Source organism: Physella acuta, unplaced genomic scaffold, assembly GCF_028476545.2.
Source record: "Physella acuta isolate Inbredline_101_S28 unplaced genomic scaffold, ASM2847654v3 ptg001809l, whole genome shotgun sequence".
In the NCBI taxonomy this organism is placed as follows: Eukaryota; Metazoa; Mollusca; class Gastropoda; family Physidae; genus Physella; species Physella acuta.
Window position 1 is genome coordinate 47309 of NW_026733319.1, and position 27498 is coordinate 74806.

General features: G+C 33.1%; 1 protein-coding gene across 1 annotated transcript; it reads right to left on the reverse strand.

Moving 5' to 3' along the window:
- Positions 1 to 367: 367 nt before the first annotated feature.
- Positions 368 to 26438, reverse strand: LOC131930596 (diacylglycerol kinase theta). The gene is made up of 23 exons (XM_059287161.1): positions 26064 to 26438; positions 16697 to 16776; positions 14784 to 14886; positions 13452 to 13540; positions 12679 to 12807; positions 10563 to 10704; positions 9883 to 9996; positions 9672 to 9769; positions 8503 to 8581; positions 6850 to 6985; positions 6627 to 6717; positions 6245 to 6358; positions 5271 to 5421; positions 4991 to 5148; positions 4303 to 4454; positions 3446 to 3594; positions 3170 to 3278; positions 2874 to 3077; positions 2339 to 2494; positions 1722 to 1887; positions 1385 to 1483; positions 1163 to 1291; positions 368 to 786 (listed from the first exon to the last, which is right to left on the reverse strand). The coding sequence occupies exons 1-22, from the start codon at positions 26236 to 26238 to the stop codon at positions 1166 to 1168; spliced, it is 2820 nt and encodes a 939-aa protein (XP_059143144.1). The 5' UTR covers positions 26239 to 26438; the 3' UTR covers positions 368 to 786; positions 1163 to 1165.
- Between the last annotated feature and the right edge of the window lie 1060 nt (positions 26439 to 27498).

Below are 27498 nucleotides of genomic sequence, written 5' to 3' on the forward strand. Positions count from 1 at the left end.
AAAAAATGAGTACAATATACATTAATCAACAGGCCTTATTAAAATTACAACAAATTAAAAAAACTGGACCACCATTTCTACATTCTGATACTATGTTTTCAAATTAATGATAGAAACAGTTAAGCTATCAACAGATTTTTTTGAAAATATATGAGGAATTGAAAAAAAATGTGAAAAAAAATCCAGTTATGTTTTAGACTATAATAATTTTTTTTACATTGATCTTCAAAATTAAAATCTTAACCTATAGGCCATTATTATTTTCAAATCATTCTGACAAAATTCAAATATTTAAAAAAAAAAAAAAAAACTTTATTCACTTCAAAGGTGTTTTTTTAAAAAAGAAATTATTAACCTTGCTAAAATTTAGAAAAATTAAAGATGTCTAGGTATATAGGTCCTACCATAATAAAACTAATGAAAACTTATAAATTTAAACCTTTCAACACCTAAACAAAATTTTAAAAGTCACAAGCATTATTTATTTTTAAAGTCATGGTCCATAACAGAGTAAGCTAATTTGGCATGAACTAAACAAAAGTGTAATTAACATTTAGAGTCAATAATCCTTTGAGTTATACAAGAGATTTACAAAAAGCTCTAATCTTAAATTACATCTGATCAGTGTAAGGACCCAGGGATGAATAATGTATACATTTCAATGGGGAAATTAAATGTCATAGAGTGATGGAGGAGCGTGCTTCACTACTCTAATTCATTCATGGACGCAGGGAGATCAATAGAGGGAGAATAGGGGCAGCAAGGGCAGACCTCCCTGCTCATTTCCTGAAACATGAAGAAATGAGTCAAAAGTTTATTTAAAAAACCGCCCCGACATTTAATGTTTATTTGTACAAAATCTTAACTTTGAGTGCATGTTGAAAATGTATATAACATTTACATTTTCATTTGAGTGGTTGTAGACTTTATAAAATGTAACAACAAAAAATGTTTTTAATTATTTAAAAAAATGACATCAATTAAAGTTACGAGCATAATTATAGTTTAGGCGACTAAATATGTTTTTAGAATAGAGGAATATGTTATTTGATGACATTTTAAAATATTGTAGGCATGTTCATATATTAATAAATAGATTAAACCTACATGCAATTTTGTAATACAAGCCTATTAAAACAAACTTTAAGAAAAGTTAGATTACCAGTTAAAGAGGTCCACTAGAATCTTCTGTAGGGGAGGAGGCTTGCAAGGGTTCATTTTCAGGGAAGAAAATGCTAGGTTCAGTGTTTCGACGTTTGATCTTATTTTTACTCTTTTTCAACATGGTTGCCTGAAAAAGTTTGGGTTTACAGACACAATCAGGTTGTGCACGATAAAAAAAAATTGTCATGGTGTTGCTAAAATAGTGTATGAAAAAACTCACCTTTAGTGCAGACCTAAGCACTATGACCTGTCCAGCAGGCTGTATCCATGGTTCACCATCCACTTGCACAGGCATATCACATAGCAATGTAATACGTAACTGTTGACAAATTTTAAATTATTCTTCAAATGAATGTATTTGACATAAATTATTGTTCTGGCTTCATATCTTAAAAAATAATAAGAATATCAACTAAATATAGTAAAAAAAACAAACAAACAAAACAATATATCTAAACAAATTTATGACAAATTAAAAATTAATACAACTTTTTATGGTTTAATTTGTAAACAGCAAAAGTTGAGGACTCACAGCATTTTATAAAATCACTACTTACATGTCCTCCTTGAGCAATGCGTATACCATTGCGCAGGCCACTATGTATCTGCCCCATATGGACAACTCCTGTGACCCCAACAATTTCTAAATTCCCATCATAATGGGTGGGTTTGTTAAACTGGTCCTCTCTCTCTGGACCCCAAGGATTCGCCCCTGAGCCCCAGCTGAAACACAGAGTAAACATTTTTTTTTACTGTAGAAACAAATAAGTTTGTTACTTTATAGAAATCTTTAGACACAGTAAACATTTTTTTTTACTGTGGAAACAAATAAGTTTGTTACTTTATAGAAATCTTTAGACACAGTAAACATTTTTTTTTACTGTGGAAACAAATAAGTTTGTTACTTTATAGAAATCTTTAGACATGGTAAACATTTTTTTTTACTGTGGAAACAGACTTCATCCTTGACCCCAATTATTTTATGTTTTTTGCAGAAAACACTTCTTACATGGTTGTACTGCCTTGAGTGTTTTTATAAGAACTAATTTAAAATAAAATTGTTATTTTAAAACCTATCATTAAATTAAATCATTAAATCGTACCAAAATAATGGATTAAATGTATATATACAGTTATCTAAAAAGTTAGATTATATCTGTGCAGATTAGCTTACCTGAGTATATTAAGAATAATAATGCCCTCTACTGGGGGCAATTCGATGAGCTTCCCATCTACCTCTACCTTTATGTTTCTGTACAGGTCTTTGCAGGTTTTACGATTAACCATTTTGCGCAGGCCCATTTTTAGGTACACACCTTTGTTGTGTAGCCTGTGTGAGAAGAGTTTAAAAACTTTAAATAACTTTTAACAGCACAAAGTAGAAAAATGATATATTTATTTAAAATAGTTACAATATCAATTAGAGGAGAACAAATTTTGTCATAAAATTACCTAAAATGGTAACAAATAAACAAAGACACATTTTTTTCAACTTATTTCTAGAAAGTGAAAATCTACTTGTGATTGTAATACAGAAAATTTAAAGATTTTCATTTCTATAAAATGAAAATCTGTGGTTTTAAAGCAGAAAATTTGAAGTTTTATGTTTGCGCTAACACTTCTTTTCTCTTAAGACCAAATTTGGTGTCCCACTCAGTTAAGTCAAGCCCGAAAGGGATGCATAGCAGGAACTGCACTGTAAAACTAACCTGCTGTTAAATTTGTCTGGTTTCTCCTCCCTGGCCATGTGGAAGTCAAGACACAGCTCAGCGTCTATGCCAATACCAAAATAGTTGTTCATGACAAAGATGCTGGTGGGATCCTCAGTCGTGTTTGCACTGTTGGTGTCGTTGGCTATGGCAACCTTTGTTTCTGACTGTTCTTTCTCATTGGGGTGGAAGATTACAGTCCACCTGTAGCATAAAATGTTAGGGTTACAGCAAGTTAGACAAAGTTAAGATTAGAGTTATGAATTATCAAATTTATTTAATGTAAGTCCTCTCACCTGTCTAGTTTGATCTCCTCAGCATCGATAACATCTCGTAGAACATTGAGAGGATCTTCACCTCCAGTATAGCCTGGGCCCCATCGTAAAACTCTTGCTAAATCATTGCCTAAAATATTTTAAAATTTCTTGGTCAGAAACAAACATTATAGACACTAAATTAAATTATTTCCATTTAACAGAAATTGCTGAAACAATCCTTATAGTTGACCATTACAACACAAACTCTAATATTTTTTTTTAGTAAAGGAGGAGGAGATTTTATTTTTGACTCACCTGTGCCTAATGGAACGATGGCCATAGGTGGTGACTGACATTCTGCATCTTGACCCACATTATCCAGGCAGGAGAGTACCCACCCTACAGTTCCATCCCCACCACACACAAGAATTTTGTAGTATGGGATGTTCCGGAACACATACAACCTGCAAAAATAAAATATAAAAGGTTGAAATAATTGAACTGTATTTCCTTTATTTCAATACCTATACAAAACATGATAATCTATATGTAATAATAAAGCTCATGATTAATACATATCATGCTATTATTACCATAATTACACTATTAAAGCACACAACTATTTCCTTACTTATTGTAGTACAATACATATCTATCGCCTAACTTATTGTAGTAAAGCACACAACTATAGCCGTACATACTGAAGTAAAGCACACAGCTATAGCCGTACAAACTGTAGTCAAGCACACAACTATAGCCGTACAAACTGTATTCAAGCACACAACTATAGTCGTACATACTGTAGTCAAGCACACAGCTATAGCCATACAAACTGTATTCAAGCACACAACTATAGCCGTACATACTGTAGTCAAGCACACAACTATAGTCGTACATACTGTAGTCAAGCACACATCTATAGCCGTAGAAACTGTAGTCAAGCAGTCTGTGATGTCACCTTCTGTTAAGTCACCTACTGTTATGTCACCTTCTGTTATGTCACCTTCTGTTATGTCACCTTCTGTTATGTCACCTTCTGTTATGTCACCTACTGTTATGTCACCTTCTGTTATGTCATCTTCTGTTATGTCACCTTCTGTTATGTCACCTTCTGTTATGTCACCTTCTGTTAAGTCACCTTCTGTTATGTCATCTTCTGTTATGTCACCTACCCGGGTAGTGGTCCTCCATTCTCCAGATTGAACACCTGATGAGGATTGAGCAGTTTCCTGAAAGAGGTAATGAGCTCCAGTCCCTGACACCCCCCACTTTTCACATTGACAAACACCATCAAGGGTTTCACATACTCTGGAATCATGTGGGGCTGAAAGAAAAAATTCATTCATTAAATCTAAACTAGTCTTCTTGCTTTTAAAGGAATTATGTGAAAACAATATTAAAGCACCAAATCTGATAAGGTGTTCTGTGTTTGTATCTCAAGTAAGCATTTGGTAATATGGAAAATATCTGCTTAATAGTTCTTTGTGTTTCAGCAATTAATTTAAATGTATTATCTTTAAAGTAAATGTTTAAATAAAATGGAAATTGTTGATTACCCAGACACTAATATTCAAATAGCCTGGATTAACAATAACAATACTTTAACTTAATCTCAAACTTAAATGAATGAACTAATTTTACTCCATAACTCCTGATACATTAATAAATACCCAGCTCTGATGGATACCTAACTAATGTTAGGGAAGTAAAAGTGGCTGGGCATAGTGTTAACCACACTATCCCTTAATATGCTGAGGTCAAAAAACATTTGAACTCTACTTTATTTACCCAATGGATCGCTAGGTCTAAAAAGGGATCTTCTATAAAAAAAACCACAAAATTATTGCAGATGCAACATACTTGTATATTAGGTAGCAGCAAAGCCAAAATTTGCTTATCATCAAATGTAGACTCCTGTAGTATATTAAATACTGTAGTGGCCACCTCAGGTATGGTGTATATGAGAACCAGGGAGCCATATTCATAATATATACCATCAAATCTTTCCCATTTGTTATCTGAAAACACACAATATTTAGTTAATTTTCTTTTAACAAATATATTTTATACAAACAAAAAACCAATTGATATACATTTTGTTTTTTTTTTGTAAAAAAATTAGAGCAGTAAAATATTTCACCTCTTCCTATAATGTCTACTAGAATCTTCTCATACTGTCGCTGTGATAAACCAGTTGGCAAGTTGCCAACATAAAGAGATATGCTTGGACCATGTGGATCTTCCTTCTGTTGCAAGTAAAACCTTGTCATTCGATTCTGACGGAGTGACTCCTGAAATACAAGGGAATATCATTAGCACTGCTGAACAAAATTATCAAATATTCTATTTCTACATAATATATATAATATTTAGATTTATAAGCCTATTTTTATATATTCACATATAACAACGCACTTAAAATTTAACAAATTTAACAAACAAATAAATTTATTAGGGCTACTTTTATAATAGATTGGTAATCATCCTTCAACAATTGCTAGCAAACATAACTTATGGCTTAACTGGAATAGAAGATACACTGATGAACCTAGTAAAATGCTTTGACAAAACATCAACAGAATGAGGGATGAAGATCAATGAGGAAAAACTCACTTGATGACTAATAACAACTAATGGGTTCGTTATCAACATCAGCCTAGATAACCAGAAGCATAAAATTGTGAAAAACTTTAAATAGTCTCGGACAAAGGCTTGAAGCCTAAACAGCTCGCCAAAATTACACAGACCACTGTGGCACTTACAAGATTTTGGATTATATTGAAAGATAAAAACTTAACCCTACACACAAAAAATCAGACTGATCTATTTAATAGTCATGGCCACATTTCTATATGAGTGTGTTCTTGGAAAATAAAACCCAAGCTATGGAGAAGCACTGTTACAGATGCAATATAGGCATGATTAATAATGATTGGTTAGTATGATAATCTGACAAATAGATGAAAAACAAATTTGATTTGAACAGAGATTGTCAGGTTGTCACCACACTGAACAACCTTAACTACAGGAGAGAAGATTATTATAATAACCTTTAAACTTACATATTTAACACTTTTAAATTGAGAAACCTAAGCTAAAATAACTGAAACCCACCCTTCTACTCTGCACCATTATGTGAAATGGCTTGGCATTGCGATCCACTTTTCTCTCTGTTACTCCTTTGTCTAACAACACCTCAATTAGTTCAAAGCTTTCTGGATCCTTATCCTAGGATATATTTTAAATCCAATTACAATTTCAATCAAATAATTAATTTAGAATATCATATTATGACAATTTTTATTTTTTAAGTAAATAAATCTGAAAAATATTATTTGTTCCTAAAATGTATTAGAATGTAATTAGTGCATTGAATGAATTAGAAGTATAATTTCTTCCTTATTTAAGTAGTATTTGAAATGTAGTGTTTAATAATGGTAAAGTAATTTATTTTAACTTGAAAAGAAACATCATTAAAAATTATACTACTGCATACCTCAACTCCAAACTTTCTGAGAGAAATTTTAATGACCTCTTCTGTAGTTGTGTCTTTATTCACAGAAATGCTCTTGAAACCACAGCTTACTCTATTGAAATACAAACAACCAAAAAACTTTACATTCTATTCAATAACAAAATTCACCATGCTTAAAAATTATAGAATCTTTAACAACTTCATGGAGGTGCAAATGGCAGTTCGATGCACGAAAAATACACACCTTAGTCCTCCTGGGTACACCCGAATAACTGCGCTGTCCTTTTTCTCCTTGTACCTTAAGAATATGGAAGGCCGTTTGCCATCAGGTGTTTTTAATTGTGACCTAACTGGCATGTTTTCTTCCAATTCCCTTTCTCCTGGAACGAAACAAAACTTTTCCTAATAAAACTGAAACAATTTTAAACACTCTACAAAAGGAAAATGCAATCCTCTAGCTATTACATAAGTAAATTCGTAGCTATAAATAAATTACTTAAGCACTTCAAGTCTTGTTGCTGATCAGTATAAATTGTTACAAAAGCCTATACATAAGTACACACATACAGCCATATAAGCATATATATATATATAAATAGTGTATTTAAGTAGAATTTAACAGTTTTTACATTTTACATTTTTAGTTACAAACAAATCACAACGTACACAAATTAACTATGAACTGAAATTTTTTGGAATCGTTTTAATATTTATGAGGTAATTTTTACTCAATGAAATTTATGTATAAATATAACTATCTTTTTTAAAAGTGTATTTTAACCAAAACTTGTAGGTCTCACTATCTCATAAGAATGATATCAATAGTTTAATTTACTGCAAAGATTTTGATTGAAATGCCATTTTAAAAATATAAAAAAATCAACAGAACTGAAATTTTAAATTATATTTTCAATAGTATAGCCTACATTTTCAAAATATAAAAACTATTAAGGTTCAGAAATCTTGTAAATTAAAACATTAACACTGACTGGTAGATGTTAAAAAAAATAAAATTCATCTTTATTTTAAATTTCCCAGAAAAAATACAGCACTATTCTATAATTTATCTTCTGGAATTTGATTTTAAAGATAAACAATGTAGGCTTATGGCAGACAAAAAAAGTTTGCTACTGCTAAAGTTCAAAACTGCTTCTGACACATATGTACAGTTTCCTCTTACCACAAATAGCTTGGGATGAAATTTTCCCATGTCCGGAGTTCCGTATATATGAAGATTTCGCCACCACTGTGCAAAAATTTGCAAAAGTTTTGTTAAGTAAAATTTCTATCTAGAGACTTTAGGGATGAATATTTTTTTTTAAATACAGGTGTTGAATTCTATCTGAGCAGTAAACAAAAAAGAACTAACAGTCAGTGTTATTTTTAAAAAGTTTCAAATTAAAAAAAAAGAAATCAAATCCCCAGAAGAATTGATCTGTTAACAATCGTGTACTTTTTTGTTGACTTAATCTAAGGTTAAAATCTATTTATAGACACTGACACACTCTCATAAAGTGCCGATTTTAAGAACAAAACCAGTGTTATCTAATGAAAATCAGCTCTACACAACATCAACATTATTAAAGTATTGATTTTTAAAAAATTAAGTGTGTATATTAATGTAGCAATAATATACCTACAAGCATAAATCTGTGAGAAATAAAGCTACTTAGTAACAAATAAGCGACTAAAGGGCATTTTATTAAGAGTTACTCAGCATTTGTCACAAAAAGACTAAGAACAAATATATGCAAATTTTGCACAATGGTGATGATTTCCCCATTGGCAGCCTTTCTACATTATGGTGCTAACAAAAATGAATTTTTTTATAGGCGAGGGAATATCTTACTTCACAACACAACAAATAAATAAGAAAAAAAATAATACGTACTCTTACCTAAACTGGACTCCGAGGCTTCTGTAACGTAATAGTTTTTGGGATCATCTGATATGTGGAATGTTTTAAGAGCTGCCTCCTGTTGAAAGGGTAAAAATAATTCCACATATTAACCCCTCAGTGCTGCAATGCTTTATTGCTTAGCATAGTAGCTTTGGTTACACTATGAGTTGTTTTAAAATGGATACATCTCCATTGTTTCTATTTTTTTAAACTTTAAAGCATTTTTTTTATAGTTGTAAACTAAATCGTCCTAAGTTCATTAATGTTAAGCCCCCTACCTAATTTGCATTCAATTTTTAAATATTTAATTATTAGCTGCTCTGTTTAATAGTGGCAAAGTAATAGGGTTACTGTATTCACAAAGTAAGTGCAGCACCTGTACTCTGTATGAGGACATGTGAGATATGCAGTAACTAGAGTGAGGAGGTGGGATCAAGCAAGGGATAATTTGGTGTTAATTAGGGGTGGACCTGCTGCAGGGTTGGGTAGTTAAAGAGCTGTAGGATTTCCAGTAACAACCAAATATCAGATTTTTTTTAGCTTAATACCTCTTCTATTTTATATTAATTTTATCTGCTAGATAATCTTTATATTAAGTGTTTTGTATTTATCTTACACTAAACTAGTGTTTGAAGGACGTCATGACCTAGAGGCAGAGCACTAGACTGCTAACCCAAGAGTCTCGAGTTCAGATCCTGACTTCTGCAGGAGTCCCTGAGTCCACCCAGCTCTGATGGGTACCTGACTCATGTTAGGGAAATAAAGGCAGCTGGGCATAATGGTGACCACACTATCACCTTGTATGAAGAGGTCATTGAAACAGAAGAGCTCTACTTCATCTGCCCCAAATGTCTTTGGCACGAACGGAATAAGATGATAAAACTTGTGTTTAGTATGTTTCATTTAATTTATAATAAAACCCAAATATATATTATAGTACCTTTTACTACCAACTATTTCCAACAACAATGATGGATGACTGATAATGTTTAATGGTAAAACATAGAATATTATGGTCCGATAAAATATGTTAAAGTCCAATAAAGTTAATTTGTTGCACTTATTTCAGAATACACAAAAACAAAGACATTGACTTGAAAAGAAATCTAAAACCAAAATCAACAAAAATATTAAGGACAATGACTTGAAGAAAAATGTAAGCTCACCAGAATAGCCTGTACAGTTGCATTCCTTGGTACAGCTATTGTGCGGTACAGGCGCTTCTTTAGGGAGGCATTGCCATCAAACACTCTGATTATCTCACCTTTAAAAATGTTAATTTAGTGAATGCATTATATTTGTTTAGTTCATGTGAAGCGAAAAATGAGACTAAACTTGGGTAATTATTACTCTAGTTTGCTGAGGTAAATCACTCACAATCTTCTTTATCTTTGTCTCTTCCATCTTTCTCTCTAGGGGATCGTCTTTCTCTTTCTTCATCTTCTGTCTTGGAGTCACCACTTGATGACCACTCCTCTGAAACTGTGCGAGCTTCAAAACAGATTCAAGAAAATATGTATTCCTGCATCAAAGGGGATCATTCTTTTCTGCAACTAACCCCTCAGTATGAAATTTGTTTTGATATAACTGTATTACTTAATTAAAAATAAAGAAATTATTTAGTAGAAACACACACTAGTTAGTATGATGCAATAAAATATTCAGCTTAAATTAATATTTTTATCAACATATTAGTTAAAGAAAGGTTTTGTTATCTGAATAAATACTAACCTGGAAATGCTGTTATGTAGCACAGCAGGGTAGATAGAAAAAAACAAAAACATGATTTTAGTTTTGATTGTTTCATAATAAAGTTTCATATTTTAAAGCATTTTAACAAATTTAAATAATACAATAAATTTCTTGTAAGACACAGACTGTGAGCCTTAATTCCATATACAATTTCTCGTCTAAAACTAACATTATGTTAAAGCTAATCTAAAATTCAATTTTTTGTGAACACCTAAACATGTTTAGAAAAAAAATTAAAACATTAAATGAGACCAGTAAATTTTTAACAAAGTAAAATGTAATATGTATGTTTAAAAACAAATTACTTGACTTTCGGCTAATGCCTAGAATAGTTTCCATGGGAACTTCAAGCCGAGGGATGGTCAAACAAGAGGATGGTAGGAGAATCTCTCGCAGACTTCCAAACTTACACTCCACTGGTAGAGAGCGGTAACAAGTTGCGTGAGCCTACAAATACAAAATGGATCGTCAATATCCTTGGTTTACCTTCTATACAATTTGCTATTATTGAAAAATAAAAACAGATATCATATTTAAAATAGGATTAGCAGATTATGTTAGGTGAAAAATACTATTCATTTATTTTATGCATCAAGAAGGTCATTCATTTAGAACTAAATTGTCACTATTCTCTAAAACTTTAATTTAGCATATCTAAAACATAAGGTTGAGATAAATCTGAATGATGTCCAATTTAAAAGCCAAGGTGCAATAATTAACCAAGATGGTTGTTTGCTTCTTGTGTAGGAATGAACTTTATAAAGCTTCTATTTTCAATTAAATTAAGTGAAATCTTTCAAAATATCACTTCCTATTAGGAAGATGAGTTCGCTGTTTTGAATAAAGAGGGGGTTTCCTACAACACAGTTAAATATTAAGAGTCAACATGTTATGCACTTTGAGGCCCTGACTTCAGCCTGCTTTTCTCTATGGATTTTTTTCCATTGTCTTTTCCACCACAATATATTTCTGTTACAATAAGGTAACCTACAACCCTAGCATGTCCTTTAACCAAACTGTATAAGTAAAATTAGCATCATGCTCACATAATAATGCTTCAAAATAAGTATGTAGATAAAGCAACAGCACTTTTGCAATTTCTATTATTATGTAATTTTTAAATAAGATGTACTGATCAGAACAAAAAACAAAATAAAATTAATTAAAGATGTATGCAAACACTTGAGTATATGTAAGCCTCTATTATTTTGTAAAAATTTAGAACTACATAAAAAACAACCACGTAGCCTCCTTCTTTCCTTGTGAACTTCATAGAACATTTTGAAGACATCTTAGTTAACATCTGCTTGTAAAAAGTTCTTGCATAATTTAACATTACTATTAATTAAAACATCATCAACTGATTTAATTATTTCATTTGCTTTAATAGTCTCATGTTTCTGAACTGCTGTGTAGGACTCCTAGACCAGTAGGCCTATTAACCAGTGAGCCCTATCCTATACAATGATTGAGACAGGTCACTGATTCATAACTATATCTAGTGTTGGAAAGATGATACTTTCCACCATATTTTCTTTTCAAATGCCATAATTAACATTTGTTTAGTTCCTTATTCCTTGTTTTATATAAAAAAAATGATACTGCATATGTTTTTTTTAAACTTAAGAGCTTAGGTTTCCCAATCTCTGGAGCTGGCAGTTTGCATAAACATAGGTAATGGATTATTTAAAATTTTAGACTGTTTTGATTTAGAGGGACAAACTGTTACAAATGACAAATTTTAATTCTGTTGAACAATTTAGCAAAGAGCAGGAAAAGTAGGCATGTCTGCTACTCATCTAATTAGCAAAACAAAACTTGTTTTAGTTCTTGTTTTAGATTATTCAATTTTAATCATTAAAAAAAAGTCCTAACAAAAAATGGATTAACCATCACTAGTTATTAGACTGACTTAATTCTAAATCTGAATTTACAATAAACACTCAGCTCATATCTAACCACAATACCCCACTGATCAAAATGTTCAAACAATAATTTGAAATTAAAATGTAGAAGGCTACCGACATGAATTTAGAATCAAAGTATAGAAGGCTTACCGTAACTCCACACCATTCACATCTCACCCCTAGCCAGACACATACAGAAGGCTACTAACATGAATTTAGAATCAAAGTATAGAAGGCTTACCGTAACTCCACACCATTCACATCTCACCCCTAGCCAGACACATACAGAAGGCTACCAACATGAATTTAGAATCAAAGTATAGAAGGCTTACCGTAACTCCACACCATTCACATCTCACCCCTAGTCAGACACATACAGAAGGCTACAAACATGAATTTAGAATCAAAGTATAGAAGGCTTACCGTAACTCCACACCATTCACATCTCACCACTAGCCAGACACATACAGAAGGCTACCAACATGAATTTAGAATCAAAGAATAGAAGGCTTACCGTAACTCCACACCATTCACATCTCATCCCAGCCAGACACTCAGATGACCAGCAAGTCTTTTTGCATGAAACACACTTGGAGTTAGGAGGGAGGTTACCTTCTCTCCAGTGGTGATAATGAATGACATTCTGAGCAGAGAAAACAATCAGTGAGTCAGTACTGGGACTATACCCTACAGTTTACACTCTGAATTAATTCACATTTATCAAATTTTATGTAGCTACATTTTTTTTTTACTCTTTAGTTAAAAGCAATAATAACAAATTCATCAAAAGATATATAGTAACAAAACAAAAATAAGATTTTTCAACCAAAGGTTTTTGTGTCAGAATATATGACAATAGAAAAACCAAACAAAGCAACATAAAAAAGAAAATAGGTTCATTTAATGAGTAACATTAGGTGTGCACTTTGTCTTCTAATTTTATGTTTTACTTCCAGGTTAATCATAATGGTCAGTAAAAAAAATGTATTCTTGTTATAGTGTGTGTAAGACAGTATATAAGTGATAATTTACAAACAAAATGCTGTTCAGAACAATTTTTATTGTGCTAGATTTTGTTCAATGTAAACCATTTCAAAAATTAAAAATCAATACGACAATGTTAAAAAACAATTATAATAAAAAAATAAAAATGACAATTTAACAGAATAAGCACAGCACACAAACATCCTTGAAAATGTTGGGAAGAAAAATTAAACACCACAAAAAAAAATTAAACACCACAAAAATAAAAACCACAAAATACATATCAACCCTAAGAAAACTTACCCGATCTCTTTGAGGGAAGTAGGTAGCACACTCCATGCAGTCACTCACCACAAAATCTTGACAGTCAAGGTGTGCATAATATTCACATACTGCAGAAAACATGCATAATTTACTATCTGCAACCATTGTCACAAATATTACAATACATTTTTTTTTAAGCATAGTAAATTGTAAGTTAGTTCTATTTTAAGGGGCATGGGAGCAGTGTTTCTTCCAGACTTTTTTCTCCGGGGGGGCACTTGAAATCTTCGGGGGGGCGGTAAACTTTCTTCGGGGGGGCGGACACTGTTAAAAGTATATATTTTCTATATAAATTATATAAATTTCATTTCGTTCGGGGGGGGGGCGGTAAAAAATTTTCGGGGGGGCTTCGCCCCCCCGAAGAGATGCCTGGAAGAAACTCTGCATGGGAGGATATATGTTCCAATTTAGTGCTTCATGACAAGCTAATTTCTTCATAAGTTGGATCAAGAAGATATGTGGGCATGTTTGTGTACATTATGATTTGAAAATTGATTTATTTTTAAAATAGCACTAATGAGACCATTAAACAGGTAAAGTTTAACATAAGACTCCTCAATTAAGAAAGTTTACTTCTAATTTGGTTAACAATAATATTTTCAGTTCCTCTCTCTCTGAAACAGATGATCCAGCAATGAAAAACAATATCTATTGATCAAGGTGAAAAATTTTGCCTTCCATATCATTATTTTAGAACATTTTTTCTTTAGTTATTTTAGCTTTTGTAAATGGTCATCATCACTAACTGCTCCTCCAAACCCTAGCTTTGTGTAACCACACTGTCTTTCTGTTGTCTATGTAGTATACTACAGATAAAATGTATTCTTGCCTTCTAGACCTACCTAATGATCAGTTATGCTACATAGTGAGAACAATTTTGTTCATGTTAGATTGAATATTTAAGCATTAACTATTGTATTCATCCACTCTTTATGGATCAACATATTTTTGTAGCCTACAAATAGAACAATACCGTCTTACACTAGAGGAGACAACAGAAGTAGACTTTTATATAGGATGTTAGAAGTTAAGAAGACCTTCCATAGAGGTCATATAAAGTAGACTGTTTTATAGAGTTTCTAAGATGTTAGAAGTAAAGTAGACCTTCCATAGAGGTCATATAAAGTAGACTGTTTTATAGAGTTTCTAAGATGTTAGAAGTAAAGTAGACCTTCCATAGAGGTCATATAAAGTAGACTGTTTTATAGAGTGCATGTGAAGTAGATTGTTTTAATAAGGGTATAATGTTTCTATGGAAGTGATCCACTGAAGATCTAAGTTTTGTTAAAATAATCGATTAAAAAAACCTACTTTCACAGCGGATGGCAAGACTGTCCTCTAGTCTTTTTCTGCAGACATTACAGAATTTTCTTTTAAAATGGCTTGGTTCTGACCAACAATGGGCCACAGGGTTCTGAAAGATTTAAATTGCAATGAAATAAAACACAATTAGATTGCAATGAAATAAAGCACAACTTAATAATTGTTGTAATAATGTAAGTAGAAAGGAGGTACTTTGACATAGAAAGGGCTTCTGGTAAAAAGCAAAAGTAATAGAGATTAGAAAACACATTTGGTGAGAAATAAACACCTAAAAATTGTAAAAAGAAATACTGAAGAGCTACAGCATCAAGAAAAAAAAAATTATGGAAATTTCAGGCATCTCTTCAGGCGAGTACGATTTTCCCAAAGCACATCTACCATCCCGCCCCCTCCGAACAAAATAGAATTTATATTGAAAATATATACTTTTACCAGTGCCCCCCCCCCCCCCCCCATGTGAAAAAAATCATGTCTTGTAGTTTTATTATAAATGAGCATTTTAAACATTTAAAACTAGGTTGTTTTGCTGTGTTAAACATGGCTATTTCCATATTGAGACATCTAAGTGTGAGCGGTGAATAGTTTATTTATTTTATTAGTATTTTATTGCATGGGAATCTGTATGCGAACATCAAATTGGACTGCAGCTATGTGACTTTTGGCCAACAGGTATATAAGGCCAAGTGACCGCTTGGGTCGTTCTTTTTTTATCCCAGTCGAGAATGGAGGTTGTGTCTGCGGTTGTATTTGCAACTTGGCTGGGTGTTAGTTGTGTTTGATTAGATGTTTGTTTAGTGTTTGTTGTGTTTGTGTAATATGTTTTGTTTATTTGTTTGTTTGTTTGACTAGTATGTTTGCTGTGTTTGTTAAGATAGTTTATTTTGTTTTATAGCTGTAGATCTAGTATGTTTGAATTTAAGACAAAGCTTTTTTTTTTAAATTGATGGTCCCAGTTTTTAATATAAATAAAATTGATAAGCTTATTTATTTTTTATATTTTTTGTATCTAGATTAAGATTAGGGTTTAACCACCGTGGGTGTTGACACAGTTGCATTGACGCCCGATTGATGATTAGCCTTGGGGGTAGAATTAGGCATGTTACAGTTAGGTTTTAGAACCCCCCCCCCCTGTCAGGGCTTACATAAGAAAGCCTATCTCTATAAAATTTAGTTTATGGGACAGGTAATGAAGGTTTAGGTTTTTAAGTGTCATGAAACAATGCTATTTGATTATCTTATAACATTTTGGTAATCAGAAATAATAGTTTCAAAAGATCAAAATAAAAATGCACCATGAGAAAAGCTTGGTTGCTGTCTTGGCTGCCATTAATGAGTTAAAAGTTTTGTAACAGGAATAGCACTAATTTTGTCATTTTTATACTATGGGTTTAAAAAGGCTTCTTCTAGATGTGCTGCCAGAATTTTTGAAAGGCATATGTTAAAGTGCAGATATCCATATAGTTTAAACAAATTAAAAGATTTCAAAAGAACTGGTCAAACATTTAGTTAACATTAAACTAGACATGAATTAAGCATTTATATGTTTTAAAATGGTGCTGGATTTTTTAAAATGTGGATTTGCTATGTTTATCAATAAAAAACCAACAAATTGAGTTAGCTCTAAGTGCTATTTAGTGCTACCTACCCTCTATTCTAGTGCAATTTTAAGCTATTGTTTAAATACAATTACCTATATCTAAAATATAAAAGTTTATTTTTTGAAAGTGATTTAGATTACTCCTTGTCATGAAACTCATTATTTTGTGTAAAAATAGCAAGTCTCTATAAAAACAGCAAGTCTTTAAAAAAATAGCAAGTCTCTAAATACATTTCATTTGAGTAGGAATGAGGTGAAATGTAATGAAATAAAAATACTACAGTAATAATAAACAAACACTTACTTTGATAAGACTGGTCGCAATGCTAGAGCAAGGGGAAACCACTGTTTTCATACAGCGGTCATGGACAACAAAATTACACACTGAAAAATATAAGAAAATACATTTAGAATATAAGAGAAATCAAAATAGTTGGGAGGATGTTTGAAGTCTTGAAAATTTTCCTTCATGTAAATTTAAAAAAAAATAATGGCAAAAGACTGAAATTTTAGAATTCATCACACTTAAAAATTCATCTGATGAAAAAAGAATGTGGATAGACACTTGCATAGCCAAATATCAGTTCAAGATTAGTTGATCAGGTTTAGGGTAAAAGGATGCAGTTTAAAACACTCACTTATGGTACCTATCAAAATGATGCTTTCTAATAAAAGACAGTAAGACATATCTCAATTATATGACAATTTTACATACAATATTTCAATATAATTGGATAATTGATACTCATCATCTATTGAACTAAAATTTTTACCAAGAATGTAGAGCGGGTTGATTTTTTTTATGAGAGCTCCAGCATAATGATAGACTAAAGAAAATAATGATTTAATTAAAAAATACTTTGTAGGTAGCTAGATTGTATTTGCCTTAAAAGCTGTTCAATACTACAGGTATTCAGAGGAAAGTAGGTAACTTTTAAAAGAATGAAGTCAACAATATTAAGATAACTGCTGCTATGTTGTAATTGCTTAATTAAAGATTGTATCTTAATGGATATGAATTTACCAGGGTGTGAACGTGTTGTAATATACAACTTTCAATAAAAGCAGCAATTTTTTTAAAAAAATTTCAATTAATCTATTTGCTCCTCCTTTCTAGCTTAACATGTAGGTTTATGTTTAATATTAGAAGTTCACATTAAGGAATCCTGAAACCTATAATCTAAAATATAATATGTAGGATTTCTATTTAGAATTTATATGCATTTGATCATAATTTGCACACTATTTTCCAAGCTGTGATTCTTATTGATGATCAATATTGCAGTAGTTAATGATAACTTAAAACAGCAAACCTCATAAAGAAAAACCTTGCATTCAGTTGTCATAAGATTACTTACAATTAAAAAAAACCTCAAACATTTCAAACTGAAATATTGTACATTAAGAATCTTGCAACCAGCAGCTGCAGAGCTGGATTCATGGTGGCTGATGGGACTTATTGGATGGCTTAAATGGCGCTTTTTTCTTATTGAAAGTTTCTATATGAATAACAATCCAATAAACATAATATGATAGACACAATGGTTTAAATGAAAAGTCAAATCAAATAAATTGTTACATTAGATGGGATTTACTTTTTCTAGAAACAAGAAAATGTAATTTTTGGTAACACCAAATTGAGATTATAAACAAACAAAAAGATTAATAAGTACAAAACTGTTTTTTTTTTATATCTTTCAAACATTAAAAAAAGACATGTCAAATAAGGTTTGAAAGTTTTCCATGAATATCAGAGAAAATTCTCAATCATGAAATTTTTAGTCAGTGACTAAAACATCAGCAAGACCATAATCATTTTGCAAGCAGATTTCAGTATTTAAGAGGGTAGTATGAACCTATTGTGAGATGACTACATGAAATAGAATTACAGTAATTACAGCCTATATAATTTTAAAAGATAAGTGATAAACTGTTTGTTCTATAAACCACTGACTGGTGCTCTATCATTAGTTATAGTTGTGATGGAAAACATGACCTTAGGGTGATGCAGAAAATAACACCTAATGCCAAATGTCACTCTTGTCAATCATTGCAAAGGGTACCGACACACATTGTTTAATTAGCAGCAGTGGCGCCATTATTTTGATCCAACTAAAAATACTCAACTTTGTATAATTGTCAAACTGTGATTGGGTCAGATAAATTTAACTTTGGTGATGGTGGTCAAACTGACAAAAGGGAGTGAAAATTTGTTTTTTTAATCATACTGAAGGTTTTAATTTCAAGACATGCGTGCTCATGTTGATAGGGTAAATTTAGGACTTTTTCTTGTTTCCAGGCATTTTCCATGAAACATTGTGTCATTGGTCAATTAGCCATGCTCCACATATTTTTACATCACTTATATTTCAAACAGTTTAGCTAGTGGTAGATGAACTAGCTAGGCTCCAAATATTTGAACAATATTTATGTTGTACAGTATCACTCATGGTTGGTCAATTAGCCATGCTCTTCATATTTTTACATCACGTATATTGAACAGTATGAGTATTGGTAAATCAACTAGCCATGCTAGAGATATATTTATATCACTTACATTACACAGAACAGTTTATATCTTGAACCATGTGATGGAGTATGAAATATGAACAGAGTCTAAGGTAGAACATTGGCCATAGTAAAAATGCTGCCAGGTGTTTTTCTAAAATCTAAACTACAATTTTATTTTATTTTTAAACTGGTGTCTGTTAAGAATTTAATAATGTAAACTGATTCAAATTTGTTTACATAGCTCACAACAATATATATAATATTACAATTGGGTTTATCTGCAGAAGTCTTAAGTTACCACTTAAAACACATTGTACCTTTATTCTGCTGCTGAAACTGCATCTATATGCATCTAATTATTGCTGATCTTGATTTATTATTACCAAAAACAAATGATTTTGTGCAATATTGTTTACCTCTGAGGCCCACAACTGTATTCAGGCAAGTTGGTAGATAAATAAACAGTTGTTGAGAACATTTTCATGATGCCTACCCATAAATATGTTAGCAGGCAGTTTTTAAGGCTGTGGTTTAAGATGCATCAGTGCCATTAACCCAGACCTATAACTCTGCTTATTCATTTATTCAGTGCTAAAAATATATAAAGGTTCTCTACACACCAGTAGCCTTTCTATTTAAAAAAAAATAGCATTTAGTTTCTTCACATAAATATAAAGTTATATGTAACACTAAAACTTCAAGTTTTTGTTCTAAAAGCCTTTATTGAAAAGAATTCTAATAAATAAAAGTATCAGCATCATTCAGGATTCAAATCTAGGTAAGAAAATAAATTAACCCAGAATATGTAAAACCTGATGACAATGTAGGGGAAAGTGGGGCTAAAAGTCAAAGGGGAAGTTGCCACAAGTGCCCTACATCCTTAATTTGATCTGTTAGTTTAAATTAAAAACAACTGCTTGGGGTGTTGCTCATAATATTCTAATAGTTGTAAAGGAGCTACTCACACTCTTTGTTCTTTGCCCAAAAGTGAAATTCAAAATGTTCAAGCTGAATTTGAATTTTGAATATTGTGAGTTTTATAAATTGGTATCAATAATATATACAATAATGTATATATTTTAATAGATCAACGTTTAAGTGACTACCCCAGAATATTGGCTACACACCAGCAACCCTTTTTCTCAAGTCACTTATCAATACAATATATTATGAAAGAAAATAAAAAGGTGTCATGAGCAAGTTTGTGACTTTTTGCTCCAATTATTACTGAGATAAAATCATGTCTGTTCTTTAGTCTTTCTATTTACAGGTGGCCATAAACTGATAAACTGTTGGATTTGTAGTTTTTCTTTAATAGTGACCTTGAGAAATTAAGCTTGTACTAAGTGGCATTACTTGGTGGGATGTTGACAAGTGTGATAAAAAGATGGTGTCAATCCACCACCTTCAAGATGTATTTCAGCAACAACCAATCAAAATGCAGTTATTATGTTTTCTCTATGAGATTTGATTTAATCTGGTGTCACCCAGTATAGTCACCCCCACCCCCTTTGTGAGACTATTATTCATACCAAAATCCTAACCAATGTCAGCAAGGAAAATATTACATTAAAAGTTGACACCATTATAATCCAAGGCATCCATTCTAATTTATTTTAATTTAAATTACCATTTGTGACTTCATTAAACTCTAGTTACTTTTTTTTTAGCTCATTCTACTTATTTAATTTGTAGTATGAATGTATGTGTTGCATTTTGATCAGTATTGTTAGTAGCCTACTGATAACCTCTAAGAAGTTTAAATATTACAAAATGCCAAAATTGTTACTTTTAGCCCAATCTTCGCCCACTAAGAATTATATAAGTCAAGTAGTCTTGCATTTAATCAAATCAGATAATAGGTAATATAGAAGATAGAGGGTGACAAGGAAGTGCCATTAAAACATATGAAAAGACCAAAGTAAAGCATGGAGATAACATGGTCGAGGACAGCAACATAATTCATCTAGGAGAGATAAAGCTCCAAAATCAAACTTGCCTAGCAAAGGATATGTAAGTAAATACAGAAAGCAAAGCAGGCTAAAATTGCAGTCAACGAGCCATATGGTGCATAACATATTGACACAATACTTATCAAGAATCCCCTCCAATATAATAATTAAAAATGAAGAAGAAGACTTTGAAGCATGAACTGAATCAATTAAGTACAAGGAAGAACCCTAACTGTTTTGACAACAAAAGTACTTAAATTATTTCTTTTTTTCCTACTATCAACCTCCAGCGTTCAGAATCTGACGATTCTCTTATGGCTGTCATTTACATTTTTAATAAACTTTCTCTGTAAATTATAATGAAAAATGGAACAATATACCAAATGCAGACGGCTCTGTCAATAATATAGATAAAAAACCAAAATCGCAATTTAGTGTGGGGTGGGGTAGGCTGAGGCGTTAATGTATGATGAGTGGAAGGGGGTTCTTAAAAAGTGTGAAGTTTTTGGATGACCTCTAAGCTCAATAGAAATTTAAAAGCAGATAGAAAAAATTAATCAAGTTGAATGTAGCATACAAAAGATTTTTAAAACTACTTTACATTTATAGCATTACAATGTGTCTTACTGACAAATGTTTTTTAAAAGCAGCTCTCTTGAATGAGAGAGTAAATTTTTCCCCAGTTCTAGGTTTTATAAACTTTATTTTATATACTTTTATGTTATGGATGGAAGAAAGAAATCACTTCTGGCCACTTCTGGAATTTCGTCATTACAATTGTATCGAGTGATACAGCACTTATAATAGACATGCCAGCTGATTAGTCTTTACCATGTTTTTTTCATCTGAAAAGTTAGTGTTACAGTTACTGATGATCAAATAATGAGAAAAAAATGAACAAAGGTTTCTTTAGATAACACTTTATCCTAAAGTGGCCTATCACAATCAAGTGGTTAGCCATTGTATCTTAAGTACACTATTTAACGAGCCATCAGACCTTCTTAATAACAGGGCATGTACAGGCAAGTGAAGTGGCCAGTCAGAGTAGGTAAAGTGGGCAATCATATCAATAGCGTCAACATTACTTGTACGTTTGCACACTTACATTATTACTATTTTTAAAACAGCATGGATATCCTTGGGCTAATTTTACTGTGTAATGTGTGTCCTATGTTCAACAGTGGTTGAATACGGGTTCAAGTCCATCCAGCTCTGATAGGTACCAAACTTGTGTTAAGGAAAGTAAAAGCAGCTAAGCATGGCGCCAATTACACTATCCCTTCATTTGCCAAGGTCACAGAAACATGTGAACTCTACTTCACTTAACCATTGACCATCGGGTTTCAAAAAGGGAACTTTTATGTTTATCAGTCTAAATAAAATAATTTCATAGGTCCCATTTGTTTCTTAATCTAAAATCTATTCATAACTTTACAATGTCAACAAGAAATTTAAAAACTTCTAGTAGATGCTAATTCTAATGACAGCACATGATGATTTTTTAAGGGATTTAGACACTGCTTTAGAACTCCAGGATGCCAAGATTTACAAAATGCAAGCACTGCTGCAGAAAATTTAATTTACAGTTCACTATTACTTTCAACAGCTAGAATTAAAAAATTTAACTCACTTGATTGGGGGAAATATACTCATTTGATTGGGGGAAATATACAGGATTTTTCATCAAACTGTATTAATAAAACAACATTTTTAAAGCATAATTATATCCTACTTAGCAGTTTGTGGGACCTTGTTTCATACATGAAAACGATTGTTATTAGTTGCTTTAGCCCAGCCACACCAGAAGTTTAATAGAGTTAAATGCTGATGTTTGGGCTAGGATTTAGATGAAAGATCAAGCTGGTTTATTTAGAGACACCAATCAATATTGAGATACTAACAGGTAGCTGTAAGAGAATTCTTAAACTTCTATTCCTTTCTTTCCACCCCCTTCACCCACCTTAACATGAGCATTGCACTGCCTGAGTTAAGTGTTTACACTTGTGGGAAACTATAGCCCTGATGTGAAATAACTTTTAGACAAGGTTACACATTTAATGATTTGCTGTTGAAAATAATTTTTAACTGTGTTATTGCTAGAAATGTTTCTTGTTGCTTTGATATGATGTAATGTGAGTGGTGTATGTGCCAAGACTTATCCAATGAAAAGAGACAGTTAACAGTGTTTCTTTCAGGCATCTCTTCGGGGGAAGGGGCAGCGGCGACATTGACGTCTAATGCCCCCCCCCCCCCCCCTCCACCCTAACTAAAAAGTCTGTAAGAAACACAGACCATTAATCAAACAGCAGCAAGTGTAGATTCCTGAAAACTAGCCTTTTCATGTACGATAGCCCTTTTCATAACCCTAAACAAAAGTTGAATTTTAAAATATTTTTTCCATTGAATTGGTGACACAATGCCATATTATTTTTCACTGTGATAAAACACTGTGATACAACTGCTCAAAAACTGACTATTTATAAAAATAAATCAAATTAACAGCAACGTGGAGTCACTCAATCCGCAATTAAATATAACATTTTTGCTGTTGTCTATTTATTAGCTCCATTAATATTAAACTCTAATAATGGAATGTTATTTATAATACCTAAGACAAAATACCGATCCCCATATTGTCACAATAAAGCCAGTGTCAAAAACTCCGTACCTGTCCCCTCCCTAAAATAACATCTGTTGTTTTACTTTCTACTATTCTTATTTCTAAGAAATATGGGATATTACATTAAACATTCCCCCCTCCAGTGTGTGATGTCATTTATGGACGACAGCTAAAAAATTATATTATGTGGTAGTTATACATCCCTTTCTGACCTGACGGTGAGTAGGGCAGATGAAGTAAAATCTGTCTCTGTGACCACAGCATATGAAAGGATGATGTGGTAAATTCTTTGCCAAGCAACCTCTACCCTCCCTAATGTTAGCCAGGTACCAATCAGAGCTGGGTGGGCTCAGTGACATCCTAAAGATACAGGCTAAGATCCAAACTCAAGACTTCTAGGTAGGTGCCTGACCACACCATATACCTCAACTTTCCTGTAAATAACCGACTTTTATTTTAGTTGTATTTTTTTAAAATCACAACTACCTTCGTTTGTTATGAAAGAAGTAGGTTGTAAACCCTAATTAGTTGGGTATCATTTGATTACACATAACCTACATTACCTATTTTACCATCCCTGTAATGTTACAAACTTAGGTCATGTGTTCACCCACGGAATTCAGTAGCAAAATGATGAATGTTACACAAATTAGCATTAGCCCTAACAGAGAAATATTCTAAGTAAATATGTTGAGCTATATTGCTTGGCTAAGCGTAACTCAATATGCAAAAATAAAAGTTAATCAGAATGATGTTTTAGCTTTTCAAAAACTAATGCAAGCTGCCACTAGTTAACATAAAGGTCTAGAAATTGACTACATTTTATGCAACGAGAGAGAGAGAGCGCTAACAACAATGAATATAACAAATTTTTACGTAAAGGTTGGACTCATCCAGTATAGGTGTTAAATCAGTGGCTGATAATGCCCTTCTATTACTAATGAGACCTTCTCAAAAAGATGTGTTAGGTTATTGGTAGTAAACTAAAAACTAATTTAACTTGCTATTATCTAAATTAACCCTACCCTTAACCCAAGTCCTACCATAGCCCTAACCTAATTTAAGACCACCAAGCATGATATTTTAATGCTACATGACACATTTTTTCAGTAGAGTCAGACACCTGCAACACCAATACGTCAATCCATCCATACCAACTTTATAACTGGCTTGTTGACTGTCATCCATAACTTTAAATATGTATGTTTGGTTTAGCTAGTTTAAGTATCATAATCAGCAAGCCATAAATAATAAGAATATTGATATGAGGGAATGATTAATTAAGACAATGAACTCCAGGATCATACGGAAATATAGAAATGGAAAAAAATGAAGATATTTAGTTTAAACAATTCCAGGGGCACCCTTTAGGTTAGTCATAACACACAATATTAAAATAATTATTCTTAGTAACTTTAAAATCACACACCCTATAATTTAACTCTAAGGTGTGGTGAACTTTTTCAACCATAAGCTTATAGTGTAAACCTAACTAAAATTTATATTTTGGGGTAATTGATATAGCAAAGCAGGTCCACTTTTCAAAATTAAATACTTATTAGAAAGTGTGCTGATTACTAAATCTAAAAATACTAAAAATACTAAGTGCTAGTAAGTAGCCTAGAATCAATTGGGAGTAACCATACAGGGCCCAGATCTAATTTTAATTTTATAAAGTTTTGGTCTGAATACTAAATAGATAAGAATCAAATCTTAAAAATCCTACATAAGGGCTATAAGCTAAGCAGGTTTCTCCTTGATAAACCCATTCTGAAAAAAGCAGCTAGCATCTTATGGTAGCAGACAGCAAGTCTGTTGGGTGAAAATCAATAGTCAAATTTTTCTAAAGGAAATAACTTCCCAAGCAAATGACCTGAATATGTTCCTGGACTTGTTGAGTTATACAATCAGAGCCTTAGTTTAGTGCCCCTTCAGGGGGCCTACACTTCTATTCTTCACTAGGCTATCCTCTGCTGGCCAGCATAACCCAAAAAATCAATGAAATACTGTCATCTTTTTTTGTATAACCCATCCTGACACATAGGCCACCCTCCCCTGCCTGCTCTGGGATCTGATTGGCAGTGCGTGGAGGAAAAAAAAAACATGGATTCCAGGGCTGGGAGGGAGGAGGATCTAAGTACACTTTGAAATTATACGCTAAAGATAAGATAAATTATTCCCTAATTAAATGGTATTGATTGGTTTGAGCAACACGGCGCTATGTCACGGCCGTGGAATCAACGCTTAGGTCTTTAGCCCTACCCTACTCTTTCGGCCTATGCGCCGTTCGCCTGCTAACGCTAGGCTAGACTCAGCAACAGTCGGGCGAACACAGTTTCCACGGCCGACCTCGCCTCAAAAAAACACCCCAAATCGTGCCTAAATCTAACTAAATCCACGCTAAATGTACACCAGAGGTTGATACTGGTAAAAATCAGAAGTAGCAGGTCATGAAATGGTTTTCATATGATTAAAATTAACAAGGGGAGCTTCGGGATAATTATTAATGAGCTGGCTGACAATACTGCTTGGTCAAACGGTGGACACAGTGTGAATTCTAGGGCCGTAGGAGCTTAGAATACACTCACCTTCGCAGACGTATCCCACACCGATCAGTCCCCACAGAATATCCGTGCAATGGTGACAGTACGTCGGTTTGTGGAACGTTTTCTTGACAAAGAAGTGCCCGTGTCCCATTTGAGAGTCGTCTTCGTCGGGCGCAGTGCTGATGGGACTGTCACTCCGTTCTCCGTTATCGGCCATTCTCTGTAGCAGCGACTGCGGCCGACCGGCTCTCGCCCGACGGTTTTTGCTTCTCGTCGGCGTTTTGTATTATCCACACACTCGTGGGCTGCACAGAAGCCAAAATCTCTGAAATACACACAAGTTCGGCCACATTTTTCAATCGAGATCACCAACAGCCATTTTCCTTCGGTAAATCTAGTATCATAATATGCCAATCAATCGCGATGGCGGAAATGAGGAGATGCTGACTCAAATCGAGGCCATGAGTTCTCCGCGAAGCGCCGAACTGCGAGCGTGAGCAATGCGCGTGCGAGACCACCCGATCGATAATAACCGGGATGCGCAGGGGAAACGACTGCGGTTTTAACACGAGTTGCTCTGAAAAAATAAAATTATCCTCCGTGGTTTGTTGTAGAACCAAGGGAAATAATTCAGTTTTTTCCTTATGGTCTAGCGTAGATAAAATCGTGCTGAGCACTAGTCAAAAGAATAACTTGCCTTGACTTACAAAGGAGAACTCAAGTAAACAGTGTTCCTTCCAGACTCTGTTCCTACGGGGGGTGGGGGTGGGTGCACTGTTAAACGTACGTATATGTTTTCTATAAACATTATAAATTTCATTTCGTTCGGAGAAGTGGGGGGGGGGGGGGGGATGCAAGGAAGAAACTGCAAGTATAAGAAAACCAAAATTAGGATTTATAAATAGTATTTTATTACTGTGCTGTGGCATATATTTATTATATTTATAGACAAAGAATCACACCCATCCCTTTTCGCCTCAATTTTTTACGAATATGTTTTACATACGTTTATTGAATCTACTCCCACCACACCTAAGCCTACTAAGTAAACACACGTGATGGTACGGCTAACCACATAGTTCCTTTGATATATGACGCAGGCTTTAAAACAACACACTACCTGTGCTGTCTAGTACACAGATAACATATCCCATCTTAAGTCTGGAGTCCAGTACACCCCGATAACACGGAGATGACCTAATTCCCCATGTTGAGTCCAAGGTCAGGTTAAGATTAAACTCCACAGACAAACTAATACAATGAGATCACACAGGGGGAGTTAGGGGTGTTCATATAATGTCACATTTACACGGCGGTGGGGCAGAGGTGTAGCGACCCTTCCCGGCGCCCCCCCCCCTCAAGATTTCGATTTGCACCCCCCCTCAAACTTTCAATTTGCACCCCCTCAACCTTTCAATTTATTTTTCAAACCCATTTTGGCGCCCCCTAAGGTCGGCGCCCGGGGACATATGCAGTG

Excerpts from the sequence above, each read along its gene's own strand:
- LOC131930596 (XM_059287161.1), bottom strand. The coding sequence starts at position 26,238 with ATGGCCGATAACGGAGAACGGAGTGACAGTCCCATCAGCACTGCGCCC. Across the intron at positions 1,484-1,721 it reads GCATTGCTCAAGGAGGACAT|TTACGTATTACATTGCTATG; the intron begins GTAAGTAGTGAT and ends ATTTGTCAACAG. Across the intron at positions 1,292-1,384 it reads TGCTTAGGTCTGCACTAAAG|GCAACCATGTTGAAAAAGAG; the intron begins GTGAGTTTTTTC and ends AAACTTTTTCAG.